The sequence below is a fragment of the Lissotriton vulgaris genome, chromosome 5 (genome assembly GCF_964263255.1).
Source record: "Lissotriton vulgaris chromosome 5, aLisVul1.2, whole genome shotgun sequence".
NCBI classification, from domain to species: domain Eukaryota; kingdom Metazoa; phylum Chordata; class Amphibia; order Caudata; family Salamandridae; genus Lissotriton; species Lissotriton vulgaris.
The window spans coordinates 1,550,648,339-1,550,667,501 of NC_141693.1; the positions used below are offsets into that span (position 1 = coordinate 1,550,648,339).

At 45.7% G+C, this 19,163-nt stretch overlaps 1 protein-coding gene across 4 annotated transcripts in view; it reads left to right on the forward strand.

The window, feature by feature from the left end:
* SLC12A6 (solute carrier family 12 member 6) overlaps positions 1-19,163 on the forward strand; it is a 734,261-nt gene that overhangs the window by 396,204 nt on the left and 318,894 nt on the right. For all 4 annotated transcript variants that reach the window (XM_086923612.1, XM_086923613.1, XM_086923614.1 and 1 more), the window contains 2 exons: positions 967-1,055; positions 15,492-15,623. In XM_086923612.1, coding sequence (XP_086779738.1) covers positions 967-1,055; positions 15,492-15,623 — 221 coding nt within the window. The remainder of the gene's footprint in view (positions 1-966; positions 1,056-15,491; positions 15,624-19,163) is intronic.

Sequence of the window (19,163 nt, forward strand, 5' to 3'; positions counted from 1 at the left end):
TCCATAGTCTCCTTGTTTTTTCCAAAGTACTAATACCTAGTAACAAAATCCTTTTCCCTCCTCCCGAAGCGCTAGTTCCTAGTAACAAGCCGTCAGGATTCCCAACCCATTACCTGCCTCCATGTATCAATTGTCAGCCAGTACCAGTCCCAGTTCCATCATGACTCTACCTTCTGCAGCTATCATTTCCCCCCATACTTCCTATAAACAGCCTCTCACCCCACCAACTGGAAGAATACATGGAATGCCTCATTCCCAGGTACAGCCCCTCACTACTAAGCTCAGTACATACATACCACACATGCAGTACCAGCCAGTACCAGTCCCAGTTCCATCATGACTCTACCTTCTGCAGCTATCATTTCCCCCCATACTTCCTATAAACAGCCTCTCACCCCACCAACTGGAAGAAAACATGGAATGCCTCATTCCCAGGTACAGCCCCCCACTACTAAGCTCAGTACATACATACCACACGTGCAGTACCTGCCATCGTCTCCCTACCTGCTGCACAAAGCCTTTTCACCGACACTTCTGTCTGGCTGTGCTTTCCCCACAGCCCCGCATTTCACTTACTTTCACAGGAAATTATCTTTGCAGAACCTAGTCAGTTGTGTCACGGGTGGCACATTAGGGTTGAGCGTCCCCTGCCCTTGGAAATTGCCACTCTGGTATTTTTGCTGCAATCTTTTTTTGAAGGTTGTGTTTGTAGAAGTCCTCTATAAATGAAATAAGTGTTAATTAGGATTCTTGTTTAGGTGAAGATGGCTTTTTAGAATCTATCAATATTTTCCCAAGATTTCAGAATGGGAAGGTCGACCTTTATTCATTTTCAAGGCCCCAGCTATCGCTCAATCACTACGTCTGCAGGGAAACAGTCGGGGACATGGCTGAATGCGACAGTTGGAAATACTGTGTTTTCCCTTCTCAGGACCTCATTCTTTCTTTTTTTCGTCCCCTTTGCAGGAGACCCTCCGAGGAAAGATTCTGGGTTATACCTCAACAACTTTGACAATGGAGAGGAGTCCTATGACCGGAACCTGGCGCTGTTTGAGGTGAGCGCCAGCATGAGTTTATATGGTGTGGCAGATTGGACGCAGGTGTAGCTGGTAATGCGCCCTTTTTTGGACCCCTTTTGCCATCCGAGAGATTCCCCAAACCAGACCATTCAGCACCCCCGTCCCCGAGACTCCTCTACCTGCTGTTAAACATTCCCTACTACGAGCCTATGGTCCGTGTGTAGGAACACTGCTCACATCTGCTACAAACCTAAGTAGCTTCTGCACACACAAAGCGCTCCTTAAATCCTACATCCAGATTAGCCAAGAGTTTTGGGATATTTGTTGTGCTCATTCATGGCCCCTGCTTATCCCCAACAAATATGATGTATAGCATCATGTTGTGATGTTGTGATATACGTTCGCTTCAGCGATAGCAACTCTATATTTGTGATTGAGTCTCACTTTCTGTTGACAAGGCTCATTTTGGTTTGCTAATAATTTTGACATAATTAAGAAATCTGCATAATATTTGCATCCCATTAGGCCTTCCAGCTACTTGTTGTGTAAGGCTTCCATAATATCTGTCCAAGGGAGGATACGGTAATAATGGTAGCAGCGGGGATTAAAAACACAAAAGCGTATTTCACTGTAGGTCCTCTAGGAGTGTGTGCTCTTCAGAATTGCACTAAAGTTGTCCTAATACTAGACTTTAACTTTAAATGTGTTTTTTGTGGTTTATTTATATATTATAAAGTCGTTTTGTTAGATATTTAAGTTCTAAACGGCGGACATCTGAGAGTTAATTTAAATGCGTTTCTTGATTCTTGTATAACTTTATCAGCCTTTGACAAAACAGTATCAAGTGTGACAGACGCTTAGCATGTTTACATTGCTTTTCAGAACGTGTAGTTTAATGCAGATCTGAAAATGTTGCCACTTTTTGTCAACTATGCCCGACATTGTGAAGGTGGTTATTACATTGAACCCTGCGCTTGGTATTTCAAGATTGTGCAGATACGCTGCAAAAGAAATGTACAATAGTTTTACAGGGTTCCGAGGTATGGAAAGCGTTCTATTGCTATTAACGGTGCTTTCTTGTTAAGCACATAGCCGGGGTCTCACGCTTTTGGCAGATGAAGGGGTGGTACGACAAAGTAAATAACATAGTCAGCATTTAACAAAGCTGTATGAAGTGTAGAGGATATTTGTCAAGTTAAACGCAGTGTTGGCCTCACAAGATTAATGCAGATGTGTCGAGGGGGGACACATTTAATGGCAGCAGTAGACAAAAAAAATGAGCACTACGTACGCATTACCAAACACAAGAGCAGAAGAGATTGGGGCGTGGCCTGCAGCCAACACTCACCACATATGACCGTGCACAGGAACACTGCCATGTGCACAGGGGCTGGCCATGACCTGAGGCTAACCCGAGCTGGTACTGCCAAATGATGTTGGTCTTGTGAAGATGGGTTCATGACCTGGCCAAAGGCTGTACACAGCTGGGTTTGGGCCCTCACATGTTGGAATCGAGAGAAGTTGCACACAGGGCATGGTTGTAGGCCAGCTCTGTAACCATCCTTTGTTCCTTGTGGCTTGAGTCGGTCTGCAGTGGGGTGGCTGTCAAGGTGGTTAAAAAGCTGTTGCTGGGCGTGACCAAATGCGGGGCACAGTGAAGATAAATGTATGCTAAGGTTTCCTCTGCTCATGACACAATAACAAATGTTTAAAGAAATCCCAGAAATCCACTTTAAAACCACAGCTAAAGTGCATTGATGGCGTGGAATTGAAAGAGAAAACCCACTGTAAATGGACAGTTACTGTTAGCAACACAAAGCATAACTTGTGCCACCTCAATGAAAACACTGTCACCAGAACCCCTCGAGGGCACTATTGGGCTATATTACACAGCTGCCTCCCCAGAGAGAGACCATAAGGTCCAGTTTAAAGTCTGAAGAGTGTGTCTAGTTATTATTAACTTTCAGTTACCATTGAATTTTCCTTTTTAACTTTGCTGTTTTTTGACACACCTGCGTGACACTTGGCACATAATTAGCACCATAGGCTGCGTTGTGAAATGCCAAGTCTCACGCTTATTTATATCAGGAGAAAAGTTAAAGGAGGGATCAAAAAAGTATTTTCCATATGGGTTCCATTAGAATATTTGCTCTTGTTTACAGTGAAAACTGCTTTATAGAATTACATCAAAGTTGCATACTAGAGCTTTACTCCGCAAGGTTTGGGGGAACTTCACAAAATGTAAGGTACTCGAATTGCACTTAACTTGCTCATTATAATCTAAATTTCACACATTTTTGTAAAATTAGGCCGAAGTTATTACTAAATAAACTATTTTGAACCTTCCACTCTATTAACTTTTCCGTAGGAACAACAGAACAGGCAGAAGTCGCTACATCCAGCTTTGCCGCCGGTGTGGCTGAGGCTGGGTGCAGAACTTGGGCACTCCACCTAGCCAAGAGTCTTACGTGTTTAGTTTGCGTGGGATGAGTGAATGGCATGGCCTGGTGCAATCGTGCGCCCCCTGACCTCCCAAACCCCTTTGCACTCCTCACACTTTCACCTCTGGATGGATTTCATAGATCTGCTACTGTGGGATCCTGGGCTCTAAGGTTGCCATCTCATCTGGATGGACCTTACAGGCCTACCTTCACCAGCCTACAACTATGGCCTTTGGGTTCCTGTAGGGTATACTCACGATAGCAACACCACTGGTACTTTGTGAATCCATAGACGTACAAATGAGGATTTTGTAATTACACCATAGGGCAGACATACTTTTGCCTCTGGATAGACTACCACGGTTTCTGTTGCCAGTAAGGTTAATGATTCCAAAAGTTGCGTCCAGCTGTACACTTTAATTAACTAAAAGGTTTTTATAATAATTCCAAGGGAGAAGTACCCAAATGTAAATCTGTATTCTGCGCTAACTCCCTAACACCTCCACCACCCCCGTTCTCCCTGCGACATAGGCATCTCAAATACAGGCAAGGCCAGCAACCACAGAGAGTAGAATACCAACAAAATATCAGAACGAAACAACCACCACCAAACAATTACTGTCTTCCTTCTCACTAGCCAAGGTCTTCTTTGCCCTCAGCCTCAAGTAGCAACCCAGTAACATAGCATACTCCTGCCTGCAGTTCTACCCATTCTGCTGTTGCCCCTACCCGCACTCAGCTTTTTTAAAATATCCCTCCAATAGCATACTCCCAGCTATCATCCATACCCCTACCTTTACCTTAACTTTCCTATCCCCTCCATCCTACCTCATCTTATACCCTATCCATTCCCTTCACCCAATACATTCCCCAGCTAACACGTTACCATTCCATATACAGAAAACCATGGACTAATGATCTTCCACTTGCACCCCTAACAAATACTCCTGCTATACTGGTTGTTGCATAAGACATAGACCAGCCTGTGAAAACTCTAACCTGGTTCCTTCTTCCCTCCAAAGGTATATGTTCTTTAGGGCCACTCTTGTTTTTCAGTGCATTCAAAACTCTATTCTCTGAGCGTGTGCACTCCTTAAAACTCAACTGCTATAACTATGCCAATATTACCCATGCTTGCCTCAGACCGGAAAGCCGGTCAGATCTTGGAACATCTGTACTTAGCAAAGGCCTGCAATCATTTAACAACTTGGATGCTACAAAACCATCTGAAACTAAATCGTACTAAAAGAGAGACCATAACTTGATGAATAAAGAAAACTTGTGACTTAAAGAGATTGAGTCTCCTCCTAGGCTGACAGAAATAAAGAGATTGGGGGTTTCATTGACTCCAAACTTTCACTCCAAACACATTTCAACAATGTGACAAGTGCTGTCAAGATCATGAGAAAATGACAACTGATTTTGCTTACCTAGGCTACTCCTATTGTGCCCAAGCCTCAGTAGCCCAACATCGCACTTACTTAGAGCTCTTAATCAACACCTTTCAATATATCCAGATTGCAGTGTCGGGCAAGCGTGCAGCCTGATATGTCACTCTAATCATGGTAAATAGAGGCATAATCAACCAGCATCTGTACATATGAAAATATAAACGTATAAATGATTGGTTCCTGCATGCACTGAGGCATCTCTCTCACACTGTGCAACCAGCAGGTTTATAAACCATTGAAGCCCTATGTAACACTCCTACCCTGCCTCTAAACTTCACTAGTTTCATTCTTCAATGAATACACTTCCCAGTCATGCACCCGAAGGAAGCCCTAGAAGTTGATTAAAAATATGAGTGCTTCTACGAGATTCCCAACCCATTACCTGCCATAATTGGAGATGCTATATCAGAACTCTTATATAATAAATAAATAAATAAATTGTGTGTCTTGTAAAGCGCACTGCTACCCGCACCGCAGGCCTCGTAGCGCTATAGACCGCTGGGAAACCCGTCCTGGCTTTCCCTGTGAGATAGTCCCTCCTGGGAGTCTCCAAGGTGAAACCAGGCATCCCCGGCGTTTGTGAGGGGCCGTTGTGGAGATGAGGCAAGCTAATGCCCAGAGTTGCCGAGTGTGATCTCTGGTTGGAGTAGGCACCGATGCGAGAATTATCGAGTCCGCTGATCCTGGTCCAACACCCTGCCGCGTCGGGAATCGAACCCTGGTCCCGGGCCGTTCTCTGCTCTTGGGTCTGCCGCCTCTAACCAGTTAATGAGATTGTTGCCGTTATTTATCACCGCAATACATGGCACAAAAAGGGACAATTGAATTTTGTTACAGGACACGTAGATTTACGAAGCAACCTGCCCCATGGACAAGTAGATATTTTATTAAATTCCACACCCCTGTGTATCAGTGTTTTGCAATTTATAAGAGACTCTGTGCAATTAAGCTTGCTCATGCTGCATGCATTGGTTGTTGTCTTATTAGGAAAATCCACAGTAAAACCTGCTGCATCCCTAGCTTTAACTCCAGTGGGCCAGATCCTGGCTGGGACTTCTACAGTTGTCACACAGGAAGGGCTACATCAGTCATACTAAACTCTGATTGATAGCCGGCCAGTCACCAGCAGGTGCTCTGTGACCCTGCTGCATCAGCCAGTACAGACCTGCTGTAAGATCCGCACCAAAGCAGCATTGAAGAAGTGTATCACATGAGCAGCGCTGATTGACGTTTCAGGGAAATTGTCTGGCAGTTTCCAAAGTGGGGAGTAAAAATGCCTGTATCATGCCTGTGAATTGATTCCTTAGAGCTTAAGAGGCCCACCAACAGCCCAAAAACATATCAATGCACCCACACTGACCTGTCACATGTACCCATCATGTTTTTGCAAAGAAAGGGGGTACCACTGACTAATTTCCTAAATCAGGGTATAAATCCCATTTGAAAAAAACACATTTAGGAAATACATTTATGTAGGAAGCTAAAGTTCCCTAAACTTTTTGCTTTCCCCCTAGACCATTTTCCTGACATAGTTGCCAATGTAGATGCTTTGGGTAATTTGTCACTGCTGATCAGTGTCAAAGTACAAGTGTTTACTGTGTAAAGTGTAATGGTAATTGGTTGGCCATGATTGGTGAGTTTGCCTTACTAGTAAAGTCCCCAGTGATGTGCACTGTGTGGGCCAGGGCTAGTAATGCAAAGGTGTGCGGAGAAGGGAACTCAGGCCTGCAGTGTAGGGCCTGCTTGCAGTTTGCTAAGTTAGCATGTGGTCCTGACAAGTGCAACCATTTGTCAGGCATTACTTTCCATTTTGCATACACTGTGGGCACCCCTGTGGTAGGTCCCGGGTAACCCCTAGGCAGGGTGCAGTGTAAGTAAAAGGCAGGACATATACGAAGGTGTGTTTCCTGTCCTGACAGAGAAAAACACTCCATTTTGTTTTTCACTGCTGAAAGGCCATCCTGTCCAAAGGACAGAATGAGGGAGGCTGGGTGTTGTGTTTGTTAGCCTAGTTTCCTATAAGTTTAAAATGGAGAGGTGAAGTTTAGTATGCATGAACTTAGTGTCAAAACACATCTTTCTGTGAAAGTGGTTTTGTCACTGTGTGTTCAGAAACCCCTCTTTTAGAAAGTGGCTGAGATTTGTGCTTTGAGCATTTCTGTGTGTCTCTGCTCAATGTGGATTTACTGTCTGTATTTGAGAGGTGAGAGGAGCTGGGAGAGGTCTTGACCCAGGGAGGGATTGAGATGGCACCAGGCTGCCCCACATCTGGAGATTAGGGGAAGGAGAAGCCCGGGAGGTGAAAAGGACTGGGCTGGTGCTCTAAACCAATTGATCCATCTCCTGCAGAGTGATTAAGGATCCAGACCCCCAGTATCAAAGGGAGAAAGTTGACACTGGGAGGGAGACACCCTGAACTGATTTAGACAGGGGTCAGGGACCTCTGAGCACAACGAAGTTCAAAGACATTTAGGGGTATAACTATGAGTGCTGAGGCTCATAGTTGGATCGTTGGAATGAAACAGAAATGGATTGAGACTGAAAAGGCTTGGACCTATTTTGTGGTCAAGAGGAACCTCTGCTAAGGAAGGACCAACTGAAGAGACTGCTGGGGAAAGACCTATCCTTGCTTCGTGATCTGGAGCTGGTCTGCAGTTTGCTGTTTTAACCAAGGAAGAGGCTGTTAGGACTGTGCTGTGTGTGCTGGGTACCCCTGTTTGATGAAGACTGTGCTTTGTGCTGTGTCTTGTAACCCCAAGGTCCCGAGGTGAGCTGGCTCCCTGTTTGGAAACACAGGAACATAAAAGTTTCGGAGAAGTTTCAAGTGATGCGGTGGGCCCGTGTTGTGGCAGCTTGAGACCCCCGGAAAGTGCACCGTGTGATTTAGGACACACAGAGGAGAAGTGAAACTCGGACGCGCTGGGAGCGTGTTGTGGTGCACAGGAGACATTGGTGAAGAGCGCCTGGTCAACGTGTGCATCGATGGTGAAGTTAGACTCAGACGCGCTGGGAGCGTGTTGTGGTGCACCGCAGGCGTTGGTGAGAAGCGCCTGGTCGGTGTGTGCATCAGCAGTGAAGTGAGTCGTGGACACGCATGGTGTGAGTCGCGGTGCACAGGAAGGCGTTGGTGAGGAGCGCCTGGTCAACGTGTGCATCGGAAGTGGAGTGAGTCTCGGACTCGCAGGCTGCGTGTCGGGATGCACTGGAGGCGCTGATGAAGAGCGCCTGGTCATTGAGTGCGAGGGAGGAGAAGTGAGGCTCAGACATGGTGAGCATGTTGTGGTGCAGTCGAAGGCGTTGGTGAAGAGCGCCTGGATATCGGGGCACCGAAGTTGGAGTAAGTCTCAGTTAATCAGTGTGCGTGCTTTGGTGCAACCTGGGACTGAGGAGGTGATAGGCTGATCATCGTGTGCACCGGAAGAAAGTGAGTCTCTGCAGCGCGGTGTGCGTGTCTTGGTGCCAACTGAGACCGCAGGAAGGTGTGCCTGGTGAGCATGCACTCTGAGTCGACCTGAAGTTCCATCAGCATTGTCTTTGTGGCTTCGTGCCAGAGGAGACCCGGAGGGTGCTGTGGTGAACGTGCTCCTGGAGTAACGTAATCTCAGAGGCATGGGGTACGTGTGCCCTGCGGCCGCCTGAGATCTTCCGAACAGTCGCTGCCTGGACCGGCAGCCCAGAGGAGCAGAGCCGCTGAGGCCCATTGAGAAAGTTCTGCATGGAAGGGCCAGTTCGCCAAAGGAGGAGAGGAGAGTGGGGTTGTGCCCCCAGGTAACGTGGATCACTACCTCGGCGGGGTGAGGGCTCGGAGGGATGCAGTCTCGGCCTCTGTCCTTCTAGCGATTTGAGCCTTTGCTTCGGCTCAGATTGGGGCCCGTACTGGCCAATGAAGTGGCAGTACTTGGGCCAGAGTGAGAAGCTGCACTTTGTCGTCGTGGATAAGTGTGTGGGGGGGGCAACTGTTATCTAAGAGGCAGATTGTCGTAATACACTTTGCCAATATTGCTGCTAACGAACTGCCGGACTGTCTTATGACGCCCAACCTTTATTTCTGCATAACGAAGTACACGACTGTAGCGCTATGCATTGCATGATTTCTCAATTGCAAAGTACAGGAATTGCAGCTGCCGGCATTGCATTATTTCTTCATTGCAAAGTACGTGATTGTAGCTGCACATTGCATTATTCCTTAAATTCCAAAGTACATGACTGTAGCGGCTCACACTGCATTATTTATTTATTGCAAAGTACGTGATTGGGGTGGGAAGCATTGCATTATTCCTTCATTGCGCAGTACATGATTTTAGCGGTATGCATTGCATTATTTCTCCCATTGCAAGGTACTAGGGTGTATTGTTACGCATTGTATTATTTCGTCCAGCACAGGATTGTATCGTTGCATAGTGCATTATTGTTTGTCCATTGCAACTTGTGTGATTCTAGCATTGCGACCAGCGTAGCATTTTGAAAGAGGTTGTTGGGATTTGAACCTACCAGCCAGCCAGAACGAATATTACCCTTTCTTATATGTTGACTTTTGTATCATGTGGTCTGATCGTATATCTTTTTAGATAAAGTTTATACTTGTTTAATCAAACTCATGTGGAGTCCATTTGTTGTGTCACCAGTGGGTTGCTGTGGGAGTGGTTGCACACACTGTACACTTGTGCCTTGGAGATAGGCCTGGCTGCTCGTGCCAAGCTACTACGGGGGTGAGCAGGGCTATCTCAAACGGTGTCCTTACTTGGCCTAACGTTGAGTGGGGAGTCCTGGGTCTCGCATTTGGTGAAAGTGGTGCGGGACAGGGACTCCGGATTCCAACAATTTACAATAAAGTGGACTTATGAATATGCAAAACAAATATATAATCAACCAGGTGAGTATCAAAAATATATATTTTTCATTTATTAAACAATGTTTTATTCTTGTATGTTTTTTTGTGGAAGAATTATTTTCACAAATAAAAAAAAATAAGATATCATAAAACAGATAGCACAATGTAATTCATAGGACTTGAACAGATATCAAGCATGATGTAAGTGTATTGCCACTACTTAAACCTCTCAGGCATGCTCGCTCATTCGTTCCTACTATAACTGTTTATATGCATTTGATTTAAATGACATAAAAGTAGAAGATACGGATGGTGTATGTAGTTAGGTTTCAAGTAGAGCATGAACTGCATACAGAAATCACTGCTGTTCAAAATAGAAATACATTGTATCGAATACATTTTTTTAAATTGCCATGGCTGACGAAATTTGTGTAGTACGCGCATTTCAGCATTATGCCTTCATGAGGTAGCCATGAGAATAAACAGACCTCATATGATGTGGGGAGTTCCTCTACAGTGGAAATAAAGCTGATGTACTGAAGGAGAACACAGTATAACTAGTTCGGAAACCAGCTGAATCCATGATAAAGATATAATAATAATGTGTGCTTCTAGCAGGTGGATCCCTACGTCATTGTTGATAGGGACGGGTCCTGCTGCGTCGAGTTCACAAGCAAAGATGTGGCCCTCACGGTAGAGTAGATATATCCTTGATGCAAAGAGAGGGGTGCAACGTTGCCGGTCATGCAAAGGACCCGGATGATGTCTCACCTGGCTCAGGGAGTGCTGGCGACGGTCCCGTAGCTCTCGGCCGCATGTTTGAAGCGGCTTAGTCCGCCGTCTCGCGCTGCTGAAGAGCACACGCACGGAACACAGGTATCCAACGTACCCCTCAAGGACATGACTGGGTATCAAACGTACACTCTGCTGGGGTGGTGGGGGGAGTGACAAGGGGATGTCCTGGCGACAGGCAGGGCAAGGGAAAGCCACTACCTGCCTCCTCATGTGATGTATATGAGTTTTGCAAGCTATGTGAGACTCCCAACCATTTAAGCTTTGTTTGTTGCATTAAGAAAATAAACAGCTAAACCCAGTGCACATACGCTGACAGGCCCACAAAAACACAAAACCAAAATCAGCCTGTACACTAACATCTCACAGACGTGGCGTGCCCTCTGGGAACGGGCTGAACCGGCGCTGAGGACTGCATGACAACAATACAATCTGCTGCCTGCAGACTTTATTTCTCAGGACAAATTCGGCGTTATTCGCAGCTATGCTAAGCACACGCTGACAAATCCATGTGGTATCTTTTTAACGAGAGGCCAGGCTCAGCCTAATTGAAGTCCCGAGCCGGCTCAATGCTGTTCCTGTTGGAGTTGCTTTGGAAGGTAGTCTCTCTCGCCTGGAGGGGCGGTGGGCCTCTGTTCTTTAAGTTTTGTCAATCTCAATGGAGGAGAGGCCCATTGACTGTGCCCGGAATGTAAGTCTGGTGCCTCTGTACTCGGTGCACGGCACCTGCTGACCTGACTTTAGGCTGTCGAGTGTGCACGGTTTGGTCTCCCCCACCATCCTCTGAAAACACAGAGCCAAACCACGGTGCACTGGGGCAGCAGCTGGGCCATCCAGAGTGTACAGCCATTTGATTGGAGGTGGCTGCATCATGGGCCGGCAGACCCTGCTGTGCTGCACGCACTCAGTGCACAGAGCTACACTTGAACCACCATAAGTCCAGCGCTTTGGCAGGGTGAGGAAAAAAATGTTGAATCCAGGTTTGACCGGCCGCCTGACCCATCAAGTGTTGCCTGGAAAAGAAAGCAAACACAAGGAGAAGATGGGCAGAGCACTGAAACTTTTCAGACACTCACCCGTCACAGATCTGGGTTGAATCCATCATCGTTCTTTTGAGCACTTCGCCACCCCAGGATGCTTGTTTCTGGTAGGGAAGACCTGGCTTGTCAGTTCGGCTGGACTGTTCCCATGAAACACCGGGTCAAGACTAATTTGCATATGACTGGGTCTGAACTGAGGTGGCTATGTGAGCTAAAGCACAATGATGGATTCAACCCATATCTGTGACTGAGGGTGAGTGTCTGAAAAGTGTCAGTGTTTCGATCTCCTTGTGTTTGCTTCGTTCGCCCTAAGTTGGCAGGATAGGGTCCCTTGCTCACTTTGCCACTGGATTCAGGCTAGCCTGGCTGATGAGGTGTGTTACCCTGAAAGCGGTCCCGGGATGCTTGTTTCCGGTCCAGGCAAGATCTGGCTTGGCAGTTCAGACTGGACTGTTCTCATGAGGCACAGGGTCAAGACTGATTTGCATATGACTGGGTCTGAACTGGGGTGGCGAAATGAGCTAAAGAACGATGATTGATTCAATCCAGATCTGTAAATGGGGGCGAGTGTCTGAAAAGTTTCAGCACTCTGTCCATCTCCTTGTGTTTTCCTGGACAAGAAGGTAAGTACTTGCTGGGCCGAGCCCACGTGGATCAGGTTGCTTGAAAAAGAAGGCAAGTGCTCCCTGGGCCGAGCCCACGTGGATCTGGTGGCGCCCTCCTTTGAGATAAAACTTGTGAGATCATATCCGGATGACTTGTTTTTTTAAAAATTCCAGCTCGCCGCACGGGAAACAGTGTATAGCATTAAGACTTGGCAAACCGCACTGGTGAGCGCAGAGAGTGGTTAAGTAAATTGACTGGGGACTACCGGCGGCCACACAATAATCTCCCGAAGCGCTTTTGTAATCAATCTAATCTCTGCCACTCTTGTGTGAACCACTGAGAGCCTATAGAGTAAGTAGCTAGTTGTATGCTACCCAGTACCATGGGTTTTATCTCTGACTAACCCTGGGTGGACTCCTCAGAGCCGAAACCATGGCTTGCTGTACATTTCCTAGTCCTATGAGTCGCTCTGACACCACTTCATGATAGACTCCTCAGAGAATTTACCTTGCTTAGTTGTATTATTGGTGGTTCTTTTGGGCTGCTTCTTTGTAGGTCCTAAGTGGACTTAACAGACTCTATGGTTTGTGAGACTGGGAACTTCGCCAAAAAGTTGTGGATGTCCCATCTGTCATATTTAGAGAACCACTGACATCACTGCGCTCTATACAGTAGCCACGACCCAATTTTTAGAAAGACAAACTTTTGCGACTCACCAGCCTTTAATGGATTTGAGGCGGTGCAATTTTTCTAATTTCACCAAATCATTGTGCGATAGGGCATTGTCATTTACAGGCAGCACATTTTCCATTAAAATGGCCTCTAAATTTGCACGATAAACTTTTATAGCACACAAATGTTAAAATGTGGAAATTGAGTTTGTGAGAATATTTATTATTTGTGCATCATCAAGAAAAGTGCCTTGATTTGTTTTCATCCTATTAAAATCTGGTTCCAACACACTTCAAATTACAAAATAGAATGTCCTTCATCGTTGCTTTCCTAACTTCGGAATACATACTGTCACATACAGGTACTTACATTTTGTTGTATGTTGCAAAAAATGACATCATATGGCTGTCATACGATTTAATTAAATGTAAAAACTCCTCTCACTTTGAAGTCAGAGTAAGAAAAGTAAACACCAATCACCATGAGAAAAGATTAAGCAGTTTGTCGGAAGACATAGCCTGACATTTGACTTCAGTCTGTGAAGCACCAACAATGTGAGAAATTAAACACAGAATTTAAAAGGCAATTCTATTTACTGCATGCATTTTTCCGACCCACCAAAATTCGACTCGCGACACACAGTTTAGGAAACGCTGCTCGTGTCCATGCCAAGAGACTGAGTCGGGTGTTGTGCTACAAACGTGTTAATTCGTTAATCTGTTCCATATTGAATGCGATTTTGCAGTGTTCTTGTACAGTGTATGACACAGCCCATTACAAAGATGCTATCAGGTATTCACACGTTTATGCCCGAGTATTCTCTCACTTTTCTCCTACATCACTACTTATGGGCCGCTGAATATTAACTCCAGCCCCTTTAGTCCGTCTCTTCCACAAATACTCCACACCTCAACATTTCCCACATATGCCTCACAACACATAGTCTTTCTAGCCATCTATACACTACATAAGCATCCTATCTCTCACTGCCAAGGTGCAACGACAAAACACACGACTCTTGTCCTCATTAATGACCTCGAAACTTTCGATACAAGTAACATTACAGAGACTGACTTTCATCCAAGCATTTGTTTTACCTCTCTACAAAAGCAGTGTGTGACCTCGGCTGCTGTATGACGCAATGTGTAAATGCCTGAGGCTCTTGGTTCTATTCACGATTTGGGAGTACGTCGCATGAATCTGGGCACATTGCTTAATCTCTTGAAGCATAACATTGTAAATGAGTAAGGAATATAGTGCAGTACTAAATATGTGAAATGTAATTTCCTTGTGATTTTCAAATTGCTGCCAAGCCACGTTTGCCCTTTATAAATCCCACCAATGCACCCTTGCAAGCCTGTGCTACTCTAGTTTAATAGCCTGCATGAGGATTGATGTAGCATGATACTTTCCTTTACACTATGAGAAAAAAGGGGGCTCTTTTTAAATAATCCCCTGAATTCCGCTTGCATAATAAAGAAATCACAGGTTCTGCTGCTGCGTAACGCAAGGGACGCCAAGGGCCACGGGTCGACGTGATGCCGGACTCCTTACGGCCCTCTGGCCCCACGCCCCTGCGGCCGAGCCAAGGGCCCGTGACTGCTGCCTGGTGTCTCACCCATAAACTGCCCCACATCTCGTCCCAATCGCACAACAGGGCCGCTGTTATGTTAGGTGTTTGTCGTGTGCAGCTAGTGCAGGACACATAGACACAGCGGCCACAGTGGGAGCTTGTCATAGCCCACCGTCCTGACACTTCACAACAAAAGATAGAATAACCTTAAGGGTGGGTGCTTTCCGTCCCACGGAGGCAAAACCTATTGCTGCTCTCTGGTCTTGCCGCTTCTCAAAATGTATTAAAAAACAAGGTAAGCAGAAAGTAGTCTTTTTTGTTGTAAATTCTGTATCTATGTTCAGTATCGCAGGAAGAAATGGAAAACAGAGGAAGGCACCTTCAAGTGGTGGACCAGATGAGTTGGTAGTGCACATGTGACATTGCCTTCTGTTATGCTCATTCACAAGTATGGTGAAAGGCATGCACTCTGTATGTTTTACACCAAGGGCTTGACTTTTGTCCTGCTCTGTGTGTTCTACATACAAGTCTGTATGGTGCTCCTGTTTTATTATCAGGCATAATTTGCATGCAAAATGGTAATTGCCTTGGCTAGCTACATTTAGCATCGACATACAGGGCACAGTCCAGTTGTTGAAAACATTGTTTTTCTCTCTCTTGCTTCCCGTTTGTACTTCACATAATAGCTGTTTTCTTAACCTCTTTTTTGTCCTCTCCTTTCTCTTCTATTGCGTACCTTCTCTTGTCTCTCGTTTTCTCTATGCCCTCACCTTTTAAATACATTTTCCTTTTTCTCTTTTTTGTGTTCTTTTTCTATTTCACATTCTCATTCCAATATACTTGGCTTCCACATAACAATCTTCTTTTTTACTTACCATCTTCTTGTTCTGCTCGTCGTTCTTTTCCTGTTAACTACCCTTTTCTGTCTTCCTCTCTTTCACTAAATAGTTTTTTTCTTTCATCTTTCACACGTCTTTCTTTTGTCACTTTCCTCTCATCTTTTATATAGTTACTCCATTTTCTCATTCCTCTCCCTCACGTTTTTTTGCTCTGATGTTTATTTTAGGAAGAAATGGATACCAGACCCAAGGTTTCATCGCTCCTCAACCGCCTGGCCAACTACACCAACCTGCCACAGGGAGCAAAGGAGCATGAAGAGGCAGAATGCTTGGGGGAGGGCAAGAAAAAAACATATAAGGTGAGAAGTGGAGAGTGGCTGTGTGTGCCATAATGAATAATGAGCACAGTTGGCGAGAACTGCCTGAAAGGGGTGAGGAGAGACTAGAGTGACATAGCAGGAGCCGAGTGAGTAGCAGAGACATCTTTGAGATTTTTCAAACTAGAGAGTTTTCTTTGCCTCCCATTCCCTCCTCACGGGATGTTATTTTATGAGGTAAATCGGTCTCAAAGACCCCTTTAAAATCCAATAATCACTTGCGGAGCATAGAATAGCCCCAAATGTTCCAGCGGATGTTAAAACCTTAAGCCGTCTTTCTAAAGTCCTGGGATTGTTCTTGCTTCAGTGGCTCACAGTGATGTGTCACACGCAGGTCCTCTGCTTTTCTCCTCTGATGTCAAATAACAGTTTCTAATGATAAAGTGTGCCTGCACTTAAGTCTTGATAAGTCAATTTGTGTTTCTTTACAAAAATTGCTCCCCGTGAACAGCTTTGCAACGTAGCTTCTGAGGGGACACAGACGTTTGAATATTGAGGGGATTTAGATTCATGGATGAACGCAAGTGGCAATGAGCTTACTTGCAGCTGATGTGAGGGTGGACCTTTGAGTAATCTGCGTGAATGCCACAGATCTGAGGATTTCTAATGCTTTTCCACCCCAGAATAGGCAGACTTTGATTGAAGCTCCAGTCTAGAATTAATTCAAATGGGCCCAGTCGATGAACAAAAAACATAGATAGTTGCTATGCTATTTGTTTGCACATGAATCAAATGGTATGCAGAGTATAATCATGAATGTATATACAAAAGCAAACTCCCAAGGGCTATTGTTCTAGAAAAGAACAGGCAGTCCAATTGTGGTGATCACATGGTGACTGCACCTAGCCACCTAGGGTGCATATTTCCCGTACTGTGTGCAAAGTCCAGACAAATTGCAGCAATAGCACCAAAGCACCCACTTTGCTAAGGGAATGAATGCCCAGATGTGCGTCCCGGGCTTGCTGCGCCTCTGGATTCAAACTAACCTGGCTGATATGGGGTGATACCCCAAAACCGGTCCCAGGATGATTGTTTCTGGTCCAGCGAGGACCTGGCAGTTTGGGCTAGACTGTTCCTATGAGGAGAATGGTCAAGACTGATTTGCATATGGCTGGCTCCAAACTGGAGTGACGTGGAAAGCAAAATAACGATGGATTAAACCCAGAGGGGTGAGTGTTTCAACACTCCGTCCATCATTATATTTTGTGATATCAATGAGAGGGAGACCAAACTTCTAATAGCTTCCATGAAGGGGAATTCATGTTGGTTCCAAAGCCATTCTCTCTGCTCCTTCTTTTGCCATATGTGGCATCACTAATATTGAAGAAGATTTGAAAGGGACAACCCACCGCATTGCCGAGACATCAAGAGCAAAATGAGTATCTCAGACAAAAGAGCTGCCTCAGATTCCACCTATCGTCTAGAAAGTAGTGTGTTCAAACGTCTCAGTGGGAGGTGGACCTTTTAATTCCACCCTACACTATATTTGTTGAATTTTAATGGGCTTACTGGACCTTAGTGGATTAGATTATACTTCAGGGGGCTGATGAGAGGTGTTACCTCGAAACCGGTCCGGTCCTCGGATGCTTGATTCCGGTCTGGGAAAGATATGGCTGTTGTAGTTCGGACTGGACTGTTCCCGTGGGGCACAGGGTCAGAGCTGATTTGCATAAAGCCATTATCTGACCCAGGGTGATGTGGAGTGCAAAAAACGATGGATTTAGGCCCAGATCCTTGTACTGGGGTGAATGTAAGACATTGATCTACATTCTGTCCATCAAATTGTTTTTTGTACTTACATTCAATGGAGCACTGATTGGACAGGTTTCTCAGGCCTGGGACAAACCACACTCCAAACCCACAGTCTCAAGAGAGGCTTCAGGAAAATACAGATCAGCTGTTTCTGATCGACCATACCTCTTTTTTCTGATCCCAAAAGTTTGTTGCTTTAAGCTTGCTTTGTCACTTTAAAGCTGGCTCAATTCTGTTTGTCCCCCTAGGCAGTCGTTTTTTATTTTTAGAATTCCGTTTGTTAAACATGCTCTTAAGACGGTACATTATAAAGCATATAGGCATGTAAACCATTGGATGGATTGATTGATTTTTTTTTAAAAAGGATTTTATAAAATTTTCTAATGTTTCACAAAAATAACATTCCCATGGTTTTACGGGCATCATATATGATCGCGTAATTATACAGCTCCGTGAGATTTCAACAAAACATAGTCCTGCATCCCACTAGATCAGCCATACCGTCATCTCCTTCTACACAAGGGTAATTGTTCATCAGGTGCAGGAATCATTTCCCATCCGACTTGTGTCGTAGTCCTGAGGGGCCGATCCATTCTACCCCAGGATTATTCGCACATTGTTTTCACCAATCCGCCTTGCCAGAGAACTGAGAGCACAACCCCCCTCCCAACCTACTCCCCACTTCCCCGACCCCCTTAGCCCACCTCCCTCCTCCCCTCAGACATGTCGCTCTCCCTAACAGTGCACTTGTTGTACAATATACATTCCTATCAGTTAGTTGGATTCCCTATGGCAGTAATCCATGTCCCATCTAGGAGGATGCACTGCGTTAGTCGTTCCCCCACCTGCCGTCCCACCCTTTCACCTTTGGTTGTTTCCATGTAGTGAAGGGAGTCCCCCACTCCCAGGAAGGTCAGTCCTCATCATCCGTCCGGTTTTTAAGAAGATCCACTATCGCCACCCAGGCTCTTGCCGTGTCCCATAATCTGTCATTGTCAGTTCTCCGAGCCATCTGTAGCCGGAGGATCCCCTCACAGTCCGCCCACTTTATAAACTCCCGGAACCATCGTGCAGTGTTGGGGCCTGTGACCGCCTTCCAATGGGTAGTAATTTCCCTTTTAGCTAGGACTGAACCCAGATCCAGGAATTTTCTGGTGGTTTTGTTGCGGGCAGTGTGGGGGAACCAGTGTAACTGGCAGACACTTGGAGTAAGCTGCAGTTCCCTTTCTGTCACCTTCAGCCTGGTTAGGACCTCCCCTCAGAACCCGTGGAGCAGTGGACAATCCCAGAACATGTGTATGAATGCTGCATTTTCCAGTCTGCATCGTGGGCAGGCAGTGTGGGAGCCAAAAAAGTTGTTGATTTTGTGGGGAGTGAGGTACGCCCGGTGAAACACATAGAATTGTATTCGCTGGAATCTCGCATTCCAGGAGCATTTCCATGCTCGCTCCAGCAACATTTACCAGGGCTTTGCCGCTATAGGCGTCCCCAGGTCTGCCTCCCATTTAATGCGCAGCACCTCTAATGGAGCCCTCAATCCCTGTTTCAATCTCCTATATAGGCACGTAACTGCCTTGATCTTACCCGCGGATATGACCACGTATTGGCAAGGGAGGAAGACCTGTGGTTCTTCCATTCCTTTTTTCCAGTGTTTACGCATAGCAGCCGTCAATGCCGCAAGCAACAGAAAGTCCTGAGCAGGGAGTTCATGTCTTTCCATGAGGTCTTGAAATGGTAAGAAGGTACCATCCTCGTATAGATCTCCAATGG